This window comes from Dermacentor albipictus, unplaced genomic scaffold (assembly GCF_038994185.2).
Source record: "Dermacentor albipictus isolate Rhodes 1998 colony unplaced genomic scaffold, USDA_Dalb.pri_finalv2 scaffold_16, whole genome shotgun sequence".
NCBI lineage: Eukaryota > Metazoa > Arthropoda > Arachnida > Ixodida > Ixodidae > Dermacentor > Dermacentor albipictus.
In genome coordinates this window covers 8144259-8157297 of record NW_027225570.1, presented here as the reverse complement: position 1 = coordinate 8157297, position 13039 = coordinate 8144259, and the positions used below count along the sequence as shown (strand labels likewise).

Here is a 13039-nt window from a genome sequence, read left to right as displayed (position 1 = left end):
TTTTCAGTATGAAGAGACCAGTTTAGGTTAGAAGTGATGTAAACACCAAGATATTTATATGAAGAAACTGATTCCAACGACATGTTGTTAATGTAGTACGACGGTATTGTAGATGTTTTCCTAGAAACACGCATGACTTTGCATTTGTTAATATTGAGCTCCATTAGCCATTCATTGCACCAGTTCCCTACCGTGGTAAGGTCTGATTGAAGTATTTCAGTATCGTTAGCATTGGGAACTTCTCTGAAGATGACGCAATCATCAGCGAATAGATGGATATGGGAGTTGATAAGCGAGGGAAGATCATTAATGTAAATTAGGAACAGTAGGGGTCCAAGGACGGAACCCTGTGGAACACCTGAACGGACCTCTGTAAAACTGGAGTTAATGCCGTTAGAACAAACAAATTGCGAGCGGTTGAGAAGAAAACATTCAATCCATTTCAAAAGGTTACCGTCTATGTTAAGTTGTTTTAGTTTACGAAGTAATAGTTTGTGACACACCTTGTCGAATGCTTTTGAAAAACCTAAGAATATACAATCAGCTAGTGATGATTTGTCAAGAATATGGTGTAGTGCGTGTGTAAATTATATTAATTGGGTTTCACAGGAGTAAGATTTCTGAAAACCGTGCTGTGCTGACGTAAAAAACGAGTTCAATTCAAGGAAATTAACCAGGTTAGTAAAAATAATATGTTCGAGCATTTTACAGCATGTACTGGTGAGAGAGATGGGACGATAATTATGAGGGGATGCTTTGCTGCCGGATTTATACACTGGAATCACTTTGCCTATTTTCCACTCATTAGGTAGCGCACAATGGTCAAGGGATTGCTGGAAAAGTTTGGATAGTATAATGGAAGAATAATATGAAGTGTTTTTTTAAGAATTTCGAGTTAATGCAGTCATATCCGGGAGCAGAATGAATGCTTAGTCCATCAATAAGCCTAACGACACCGGATGGAGCAACAATTATGGAGGGCATGGTAACATTGTTACGGTGCTGTGTACTTGGCATATATGTGCTGGATGTGGCTGTGAAATTTTCTGAAAATGTATGGTTTAGTATGGTGGCAGAAAGGTCAGAAGGAATCGGAACACCGGAAGAGTCTGTTAAGGCAAGACTGTTGTCAGTCGAAGGAATAATTGCGCGCCAAAATTTTTAACATTAGTGGCAAGCATTGAAGGGAGAACCTGTGATTCGAAGTGCTTTTTGGCGTCTTTGAGCGCTTGCACATATGTGTTTGACGCCGCAGTATACGATGCCCAGCGTTCAATTGTGGGTGAAAGCTTTGCAATGCGGTAGAGACGCCTCTTTTTATTTGATAAACGCTTAATGTAATTATTGTACCAGGGAGAGTTTGTGTGAGTTGTAATGGTGCGTTGAGGAATGTAATGTTCAGTTAGATGGTTGACTATAGCTGTGAACATGTTCCAATTAGTTTGCACACTACGGTGTTCAAAGCCATTAAGGAAAATGCCAATAAACGAAGATAGCGCATTATTTATGGCCTGATAATTTGCTCTGTAGTAGTCTCGTATTATCTTTTTCTTCTTTTTAGTTTTCGGACGGTCTAGTTTAATATTGAACTGTAGAGGTAAGTGGTCGCTAATTCCTGGCAGGTACGTTACAGGCGATACTATATCGGGTTGATTAGTGAAGACTAAGTCTAGTGTATTCGCCGTGGTAGCTGATATTCTAGTTGCCTGAACGCAGATCTGCATGAGTGAGAATACTGAACACACATCTAAAAAGTCACGAGCTTGAGGTGAGGGTGGGGATATTAAAGGGGGGTCGGTATTCTATGTGATGTTTGGTAAATTAAAAAGTTGCCACACTGATTAGCGTATCTATTTGCATAATGATTGCAACTTCACTGATATTGCTCGGCCCATGACAGATCCTCTAAAGAAGAACATGCCATTCTCATGGGGCCCGGAGCAGGCTCATGCATTAGCCGCTCTCATCGGGTGTCTGACCACCCCTCGCATACTTGCTCACTTTGATCCATGTGCACCGACTGAAGTCCACACTGACGCAAGCAGCTATGGCATCGGCGCTGCTCTCGTCCAACACCAGAATGGTACCGAGTGCGTGATAGCTTACGCCAGCCGCCTGCTGTCACCTGCCAAGAGAAATTACTCCATCATCGAGCAAGAGCGCTTGGCTTTAGTTTAGGCTGTGGCCAAGTTCCGGCCACATTTGTACGGCCGCCTGTTTTCGGTCGTCACAGACCAACACGCACTCTGCTGGCCGTTTTCCCTCCAGGACCCATTTGGACGGCTTGGTCGTTGGGCTTTGCGGCTCCAGGAATTTTCATTTCGTGTCCATTACAAGACTGGACACCTCCACAGGGACGCTGACTGCCTCTCTCATCACCCCGTGGATCCCCCTGATCCTGCTGCGCATGATCCGGTGACCTGCGTGATGGCTTTGACTGACATGACCGACATGCACGCTGAACAACAATGCGACACATTTTTACAGTCTATCATCGTCGCAGTGTAATCTGGCAGAATCGACACCACTGCCGCATGTTTGTGCTGCATGAAGGCATCATCTACTGCCACAATTATAACCCTGACAGCCGTTAGTTGCTCCTTGTCCTTCCTCATCATCTGCGCTCCACATTCTCATACAACTTCAAGACATCCACGGTGGAAGACAACTTCATGCATCGACGGCGAGACACATTCGAGTTTTGCGTACATACGATGGCGTACGACGCCGGTTCTGGCAGGGTCTCTATGCTCTGTGCGTTATGTCGCAACTTGCGAATTGTGTCAGCGCCGAAAGAAACCACCCCTGGCACCTGTCAGACGACTCCATCCCATTGAAGTTCCCTCTGAACCGTTCTTTTGTGTAGGCCTTGACCTGCTTGGCCCTTTTCTGACGACTAGGGAAAACAAGTGGATCGCTGTCGCTACTGATTGCCCGACACGCTACGCGATAGCAAAGGCGCTGCCTACTAGTTGCACGACTGACGTCGCCGATTTTCTCCTTCACGACGTCATTCTCCAGCACGGTGCACCTCGACAGTTACAGACCGCGGCTGCTCGTTCTTGTCTCGAGTTGTGGACGACCTCCTCCGCTCTTGTGCCACTGAGCACAAGCTGTCCACCGCCTATCACCCACAAACGAACGGTCTTACGGTCTCAACCGAACAATCACAGACATGATGTCGATGTACGTCTCCAACGTTCACCGCGACTGGGACGCCACAAGCTGGCTTAAATGAAGTTCGCGTATAACTTGTCGCGACATGACACCGCAGGATATTCGCCCTTTTATCTCTTCTATGGTCGCGACCTCACACTGCCGTTTGACACCATCCTCCCTTCTGTGCCACGTGTTGCATTTGAGTACACTCATGAAGTCATCCATCGCGCTTGCATGGCACGTAAAGTCGCCCAATCTCGTTTATTCGGCTCACAGCATATACAGAGAGAGTGTTATGACACCTGCCATCGCGATGTTAAGTTCGCATCAAGTGCTTGAGTGCTCCTCTGGTCACCTTATTGTCGGGTTGGCCTCTCCCAGAAGCTTCTCTCTCGCTACACAGGGCCTTATGAAGTCGTACGCCAAATTAACGACGTCAATTATGAGATTTTGCTGCTACACTTTGATGCATCCTCAAGTCAAACGCCTGTCGACGTCGTGCATGTTTCGCAGCTGAAGCCATACTTCGCTCGCAATTCTTCGCCTGCCATGCGACGAGACGGCGCTTCGCCACCCAGGGGTCCTGTTAAGGGAGGATGAGAGAAGAGTGAGGAAAAAGATCGGAGACGCTGGCTGCTGCGTGTTGTTGGTGGTCAGCCATCTTAGCTGTTCTGACTCCTTCTGTATATATATTGTAAAATAGTTTTTATATACTCGCAACATCCCCGTAACAATACAAATATGGAATAGTAACGGGCCCAAGACAGAGCTTTGAGGAACATCTGACTTTATGGCACAGTACAGGGATGCATTATGATTAGCTGTTACAAACTCGGTGCGGTTGGTTAGGAAACATTCTATTCATTTCAGAATATTAGGGTCAATGTTAGAAGTACTAAGCTTAAGAAGCAGTAAGTGCAGCAGAGCTTATAGTTGGGCGAGTTGCTACGAATTCATAGTGAAATATTTAGCGCACACAATCGACAAGGACACAGTGCTCGTTTGTCTCCCTTCACTGTGTCCTTGTCGATTGTGCGCGATAAATATTTCACTATGAAGCAGTAAGTGATGAAACACAAGTCATGAGACACCCCAAACACTTTTGCAAAATACAGAAAATACAGGTAATGACTTGGCCTTTGTCTAAAGAGGAAGGAATGTTGTGTATAAACAATATTATTTGCATTTTGCAATAGCAGCTCTTGCGAAACCCATGCTGAATTGAAGAAAGAGTGGGATTGCAGAAACGAGACAGCATTGGAAAATATGACATTTCAAGGGAGTACATAATTTTACACCACACTTTTTGAATTACATTATTGTGCTGACACTGAAGGAATTGGACTTGAGCAGGTCCACACTATCTTGCGCACTAAGAATGTAATTCTAAGTGGACATGAGAAACAGTTGGAGGCACGGGCAAAAATCACTGCCTACTTAGTGCAGTTGTTTTCAATAAAATGACTCCTTCACTTGCTTTCTCCAAAGGAGATAACAAATCTATATACAGTCAATGTCCCTCCATAGCAGCTGCAGAAATGTCTGAAAAATCAGGCAGTACGAAAAAAATGAATGCATGTGTTTTACTGCCTCCAAGGGCTCAAATCGCCCAAGGCACGACCCAAATAGCTCTGAAGGCCTGTCAGACACTTATTAGATGCATGGGTGCTTGCATTGTGACAGGCAACGGCAGGTGCACGCGTGTATTAAAGAATATACACATTCCGTGCCGTGACAGTGGCCCCTTTGAGCTCTTAGGAGCCGCAATATTTATATAGAATATGGTTGACCTCAAACATCATTGTATTGTGGTGAAGCTGACTTTGTGGAGCCAGCATTATGCAATGCCCTTGCTGTACTCTGTGCACAAAGAAAGCCACCAGCGAGGATGACAGAGGCGGAACTGGTGCCATTGCTGACAGTGGCAAATTCTTTCAATTAGAAGCACAGCACTGAACAGGAGGCTTGGTAGTGAACGTCAAAGAAGCCAGCCTTAGAGTTGGTGCGGTGGCTAGGGCTGTTAGTGGCGTGTGAGAGAGCTGGTTCGATGCTGCGAGAAAATCAAAATTGCTGCAGTTGTGCTTTCAATTATTGCTGTTTTGGAACTGCGGTCACAGCAAAAAGTCAGAGAAATCGAACGGCTAGGGGTTACAGCATCCAAAATGTCAGACATTTTTATACATTAGCTCTTGGGGTGCGTGAGGGTGCTGTGAGGCTTCCAAATTACCGGGCATGTCCGAAAAATCGGCCAAGTATATAAAGAATACATCGCAAAGGTATGTTGATGTTCATTATAGGCAAGTTTAGATACATTAAATTGCCTGGTATATCAAATTATTTTGAGTGTGAACTTATTCATTATAACCAGGTTCAACTACATGCAGGTGCAAATGTAGCTATGAGATGAGCAAGTATAACTCTGTTCATTACTAGTAAGTGAAAAGGAACAATGCCATCAGCTTTAGACCACTGCAAATCCCTTCTCTGCATTAAGCTAGAATGATCGTCTAACAAGGCACTTGTGCAGGGAGAGGACGCAGCAATGCAGTGTCGCCCAGCAGCAGCCTGTGAAGACTCTCGGGCGCATACAAATCTCGATGATCGGGTTCCCAGGAGAGCACATCCTCGCAGAAGCAGAGCAAAAGTGTATCCGCGACCATTCCGTAGAGGGACAGTACACAGTGGGCCACAACACACGAGAACACTGCCACGGCTAGCACAGGCACAGCACACAGCTGGAGTTCAGGGTTATCACGAAGAAGCACCACAGCCAGCAGCCCAACCACAGACGTTATTAGACACTTGGCCAGGAACAGCAAGAAATCGCCAGAGATAACCAAGGGACTGAGCGAGCTCTCGGAAAGCACAGAGCAGGCTGTGTGACCAGCTGTGCAGAAAGATGTTCCACGAATGGCAACCACAGTGTACGCATTGTGGATGACATGGTTGAAGCACTGCAGCTCAGTCCCTCGTCGCCCGAAAATCCGCTGCTGGAAGGCCAGAAGTGCAAGTCTCGGAATCCTGCACACCGGTATAAGGAGTGAACCTAGGGCAATGGATCCAAGGTGGTAGAGAACCAGGCGAGCTGTAGAACGGCCCAGGGGCCACACTAGTGCTGTGCGGTCCTTGCAGAAGTACCACGATGCAACAGCCCCAGCAATGACAGCCTGCTGACAGGCGAGCATAAACTCGGCCGCCCAGAGAAGGAACAACAGCTGGAACCACCAGGCAAAGCGAACCCAAGAGGGCTGGTCATAAGCAACCAGAGTGAAGTGTCGCACCTCGGCAACAGGTGTCAGATTCGTTGCATCAATGGGGCCACCAGCAAAAGCTGCAATAGGGCGAGTTTCACGGCTCGCAAAGTCGGCAGTGGCCAGGTGGAGGAAAACAACAGTCCATGTTGCAAACAGAGCCACCAAAGCAGACAACGTCCACACAGGCTGCACTAAAAGAAAGGGCATGTGGCGAATACAAAGTCCAGCTTCGTGGAACAAAGCTCCTGCCAGCCTAGCATGCTTGTGCATTGTTACTGCAACAACCAGCAAAATTATGGCCAACAGTGTCACTCCAATGGAAAAAATAAGGAATGCGTGCTCGTTTTTAGCAGCTTCTTCGAGAAGGCGTTCAAATGGTATTAGGTCCAGATCGAACTTGATGTCAACGTAAGTCCACCAGAGCACAGCTGCTGTGGCAATCACAGAAAGCACAGACAAAATAAGGATGACCTTCACTGCCAATTCTGCAAATCTCTGAAGTAGAAAGACGACTGCAAAAGACAGGATGCAGGCAAAGGACAGCATAGAGCATACCTCTCGCCACGCAGCAAATAAATTGCTGACAATCTGCTGAAGGGTGTCGGCACTGTTTAGATATCCGTAAATACTGTGGAAGACATCTAAACTGGCACCGAACGGAACACAGTGATTACGCACAGGCTTGCTTGGTGGCACCGGAAGTTGCGGGCACGGGCCAAGCCCTGTGGTCTGCTGCTCCTTGTCGAAGAGGTCCAGCACTGTTGCATTGGACAATGCAGAGTGGTTGTTGGCTGCCACATCATAACGGCACAGAGACGAGCCCGTCTCTTCACCAAAACGACGCACCTGCATGAGGAAAATGGAGTCATTCAGGATAAAATGTTGTTGCACATTGTTTGCTTCTCATCACATTGGCTGTGTTCCGCAGATCGCTAAATAGACAGCTATGTGAACAGCAGCAATCTTGTTGCAATTCTGACTAAGCCAGCAATAGTGACAGCTTCACGAAGACAGTGCCAAAATTAAAGGATGCAGGCTATTTTTCTCTGTCCAAGCAACATGACAGCTGAGCAAAAGGCTTGCAAGCTTGACAAGTAGGAAGTCCGCTCACACCAAAATGTAGTCTAACTTTGCTAATGCGCTTAATATAAGCTATCTTGCGTTTTTCATAGGCTCGCACGAGAAGCATAAAATAAAGTGACGTGCTTTTCTTTGGTTTTTTTCGTGTCGACGCGAGATGGCATCATGTAGTAGAGACATCTTTTATGCAATTCATCTGTTCCATTACTTAGGTTCAAAGCTGTCTTCTTAAACCCTTTTGGGCTAGTTGGTTTGATAGTTATTGAGACGCTAGCACTTAGGTGATGCAGACAAGGAAGAACACCCAGGACAGCTGTTCTGTTCACGTCCCCTAAATGCTATGGTCCCATTAACTTTCTTAGCTGTGAACATAGGCTGTCTCCAATGCTGGCCAGGATTAGAACACACTCATTATTTGCTTCATATGTACATTGAGCACATTTTGACTTGGTTTCAAAGATCGTACAGACAGCTGAGTCTGAGTATTCCATACATGCATTTGCACAATATTGAGGAAATAGAAAGAAGAACCAGTATTCAATGGTTGCACAATGCTACTTTGGCCCAGATATACAGTGCATGCACGTAAGCCCCTCGAGACATGGACATCGACAGCGTTTCATCCTGAGTGTCTAACCATAACTTGTTTAATTCCAGTTTTCGTTTTGGTTTACCAGAAACAGGTCTGTTCCGGCTAAACTCTGGAGAGGAAAAATGGTTTAAGCAGGTTTGAATGGGTTCAAGTTCATTTGCATAACCAAAGAATAGTTACAGAAAAACAGCATAAATTTATTTTGTAAAATAATTTGACACTGCTGTTAAGCTGTCCTGAAAGTTTGTGTGTGTTGTTTGTTCAGGCTGCACATAGTTTTCAAAAGAACTATGAAGATCATATTTATGTGAAGCAAAGCTTTATTGAGGGAGAGAGAGGGGATACTATATAGAGAAAATGCAGAGAGGTCCTACAGCCTGCAGCTCTGCTCAGGTGGAAGGGGAGAGGAGATAAATATGGGACTGAGGAGTAATGATGATGAAAGGCAGTAGGATGCAATTATATGCACACTTGTGTTCGATGGGCCCATTCACGGCCTTGAATCTAGGCCTGGCTTAAACGGTCCCAAAAATGGTTTGGACAAGTAGGGTACATGGGGTACACATAGGGTACAGCTGCAGTAAAACATTCATGCCACAATATAAATGAAGCATCTCATATTAAGAACTATGAAGGATTACAAGTTACCCTCCTCCCTAGCCACGCTTTTCCTCAACTTGTTTGCCGAGCAATTGGGGCTAAGCTCAGCCTTCACTGGTTCTGCATCATGATGCGATGCCTAAAGCCTCTCGAACCTCTCAACTAACCGCCTGGCCAACGATTTTCAGTGAGAGCTATTCAAGCAGCATGCATAGCAAGCGTTCTAGTGCCAAGTGTGTTTGGTATTCTGGTAAACGCAGGTGAGCTTGGAACTTTGACGGATGGGTGGAGGTGTAAACATGAGAGGCTAACATGGTGTAGCCACCTGGAGGCACAGAGCTCAACCAGCCAGATATAGACCTAATAATGCTGTAACCAAGTTAAAAACATTTAAACATTTAAAAAGACAACGTGTTCATGACTAGACTGCTGCCAAAAATTCACACCAGCGGCAAAGTAGAATACACTTGGTTACTGCTATATTAGCTCTGCACTTGTCTGGTTGAGATTTGCACCCTGCATGCCATTCACATTTGCGCCTCAGCCTATCCAGCAAAACCCCCAGTTTGCCTGCATTTACCAGAATACTGGACATGCTAAAACTTTGTTGTGGTAGCAATCTTCCGGCATGAAGTGACGGCCACAAATGCATAGATTCTGGCACCAATTCGCTCTAGCCACTCTACTTGCCTGTTACCTTGTAGAGAAGGACACAAGGATGCATTTTGACATGTTGCCAATCGCTTGCTTTGCAGCCCCAATCCAATTAGGGCAATTCATTATACTCGCAAAAGAAACCTAAGACCAACACTGAATGCGCAGCTCGCTTCAACACAGAGCACATTGTAATGCAAGCAGATGATACTTGCTGTGCGAGGGAAGTGTTTGAGACAAATTGTCATTGTGTATTTTCATCCTGTTACTTTCTTTATAGAAACAAATTAACGAACATTCCAACTATTATGAACAGTTGGTTATTATAAAGTTGGAAAAATTATTGATGAAGCAACGTGGTTAGCTAATCGGATAGCTCGCCTCACTGACATCTATGTATATATGGTGACAAGACGGCTGAAAACTCACGGGAGAAGCACCACTGTAATCGGTAGTGATGCACATTTTTAAAACCTAACAATAGATTACACTCTATATACAAAGTGCTTAAATGTGACACTTAATGATCAGGACTACCCTCACGACTCACATTTGTACAAGATAGTCAAAATCTAATAGTCAAGTTTAAGAGAGCCTTGATGGCTCGATTTTGTTGATACGTCCATTCAATGACCCAGTAACACACTTTCACTGAACGACCTATTGTTAATTGACGCGAACAAAGCGATCAATGTCTTCCATTCACAAGCAACAAGTACATGTGCACCATTGTCTAGGGTACTTTGCACACACCATAGTCTGGTGAGCCCACACATCCCACGCAATGCAATATTATTGCCATAACCTAGTCTGCCCCCGACGTAATATGCTGAAAACAAATACTAATGGTGCAGCTGCTCTAAAGTCACAGGAACATGGTGTGTATTTGCATATGAAGTAGCACAGTTGAGATGGATGAAAAGTTCCAGAAAAGGTGGGTAACCTGAATGAAAAAACATTTCTTCCTTTCAGTTTCACTCCAAAGAGAAGATTGGAACGCTGCAGTTCAAGGAAGAATAATGCTTCTTTCCGGTTTTTGCGTCAGTTCCAGTTTGATACACTGGTTTTGTCTATTGTTCCATGAAAAGTGTGACATTACAGGGTGTACAAGCATGTGGTATACCAGCATTTCAGAAAAAAAGAAGGCAATGAAGGGGAAAGAAGATAGCCAATCAATGAATTCAGTGAACACAGCGTGGAGTATAGTGGCACTGATAGGATACGGCCTTTAACCCATATATCATAAAAACCCGCATATAATATCAGGCTTTTTCCCTATTATTAGTGTACCAAATTTTTGCTTCGTACTATATGCAAATCCAAACAAAAATTTCAGTCATAAATATGGGCTAGATGTTTTGGTTCCGTTATTGCTGCATGATTACAGCATTGTTTCTTTGATGTTGAGTGCACACCTTGGCAGCACAAGTACAAACCATGCTTCGCGAAATGCATCTTTTTTATTCCGCATTGAAGGACCAAGATGTCTGGACCACGAAAACTGTACTCGGCTGCTTTCAAGAGAAATGTTATTTGAGCTAAAGTGCGGCCGGGAGGCGTATTTCCAATTGCTAGTAGGTACAGCGGGGCGTGGCACTTGCGGAAACGACGGATGTTTGCACGCATGCGCGTAAGAGAGGGTGCGAGAGAGGAAATGTGGGGACTTATGCTCCTTGAATATACGACTCTGCCTAGGCACTACGGAGGAGTTTCATAGCACATGTTGTATGCACTTGTCCCTATATCAATCGTCACTTACAGCGCACACATAGATGAGGGACAAAAAAGGACGACGAAGACAAGCGCGTGCCGGCAGCAGTCACGGGGCGCGGTAGTGCTGAACTTAGCATCGCAAGTTGGCGACTCAGCGCAATTATATTTATTCAATCTTGCGTTTTACTAATTAAAACATTGTGTCATTATTTTGCATTATTGGCGGCGCCTCCAAGACACCAAAGCGGCAACAGGGACATCAAAGCTAGAACCCAGATTGGTCCATGGGTTGGGGCTCGCAGAGGCCTGCACGTGCTAGGAGAGTATAAGATCGGCTGTCCGCTATCACGGACAGCCTACTTTTTATGCAAACACCCCCTGGTACGCTTCGGCCTCCGCGGCCCGAACCTATGGGCCGCCCCACTTCCAGCTTTGATTCCCTTGCTACCGCTTGGGTGCCCTGGAGATCCTGCACTGCCTGATTCAATGTAACTTCAGGTGCTATCCTGAGGCCTCCGTTTGCCAGTTACATGTGCTCTGCTGGAGCAGTACTTGTAAAAAATGCAATTTATCGCTGCGACTAAAAAAGCAACCGTGATATATACAATGCCAGTGAGAACCTTGCCCCTTCAGACACAGCGATCACCAAATGGGGCATCTCTGCCCTCTGCCTCACCACGTGGGCAGCCTGCGGCAGAGCATAAACTGGACCGCACTCCGCAATGCCGGCATGCCTAGGGGACAAACGCATACAATACATGTTAAGAAACCTCCTCCGCTGTGCCTAGGCAGACTCATGTATTCAAGGAGCAAAGGCCCCCAGATTTTCTCTCTCGCACCCACTCTTACTCGCGCCTGTGCAGAAATGTCGAGTGCAGTGAAAAGCGCCACGCCCCGCTGTACCTACTAGCAATTGTAAATATGCCGGGTGGCAGTTTGGCGTCAATGAGGCAAGCATTCGCGGATGGCGTCGACAGAAGGAAGCCCTTTTCGCATGCAGCAGAACGCAAAGAAGCTTTCGCGGCCCGAAGAGATTTCTGGGACATTCCCAGAAATCGAACTCGCCCTGATGGAGTTCGTACACCAACAGCGAGCCGCACATCTAGCTGTGAATGTGGAGCTTATGCAGGCAAAAGCTAAGGAGCTTGCGAAAGAAAAGGTGCTAGAGCTCCACCTTCAAAGTGAGCAAGCACTGGATTTATCGCTACATGTGCCGTGCTGGATTTTCCTTACGCCACCGAACTTCAATTTTGAAAAAGCTGCCTGAATCATTTGAAGAGCTGCTGCTGGATTTCCAGTGCCACATTATTTCACTGCGCAAGTCCAAGAACTACCAGCTAGGGCAAATCGGCAATGCTGACCAAACGCCAGTTTATCTGGACATGCCATCGCCACTCACCGTGCACAAAAAGGGCTCTAAACAAGTTTATGGCTGGTTCAATGGCAACGAGAAATTGCGAGTTAGTGTCATGTTGTCATGCACGGCAGATGGACGCAAGATATGTTGTCTTCAAGCGCAAGGCGTGCTTAAAGGTGAGGAGCTGCCAGCAAATGTGGTCGTGAGATGCTATGAGAAAGGCTGGATGAATGAGAATTTTGTGCTCGACTGGAGAAAGTCCGTCTGGTGTAGGCAGCCTGGCGCACTGTTGTCATTCCCATCCATCCTCGTGCTGGATGCATTTTGTTGCCATTTGGCCAACTCAGTGAAGAGGCTGTAGTTCGAATTCTAGCACTGAACTCGTCGTTATCCCAGGTGGGATGACGTCTCAGCTGCAGTCTTTAGATGTTTGCGTGAACAAGCCGTTCAAGTATGCGGTCAAGCAGTATTACGCAGATTAGATGCGCTCACGTGAGCCTGCAGCGACGCCAACCGGGCGGTTGAAGCGGGCTTCGCCAGCCACGCTATGCAAGCAGATTGTGGACACATGGGCCAGCATACCAGAGGACTTTGTGCATCGCAAATTCAAGAAGTGCGGCATCTCGAACG

General features: G+C 46.1%; 1 protein-coding gene across 2 annotated transcripts in view; it reads right to left on the bottom strand.

Moving 5' to 3' along the window:
* Positions 1-3885: 3885 nt before the first annotated feature.
* Positions 3886-13039, bottom strand: part of LOC135901680 (choline transporter-like 1) — a 39247-nt gene continuing 30093 nt past the window's right edge. For both annotated transcript variants that reach the window (XM_065431520.1, XM_065431521.2), the window contains one exon: positions 3886-7259. In XM_065431520.1, the coding sequence (XP_065287592.1) occupies positions 5667-7259 (1593 nt within the window). In that variant the 3' untranslated portion in view covers positions 3886-5666. The remainder of the gene's footprint in view (positions 7260-13039) is intronic.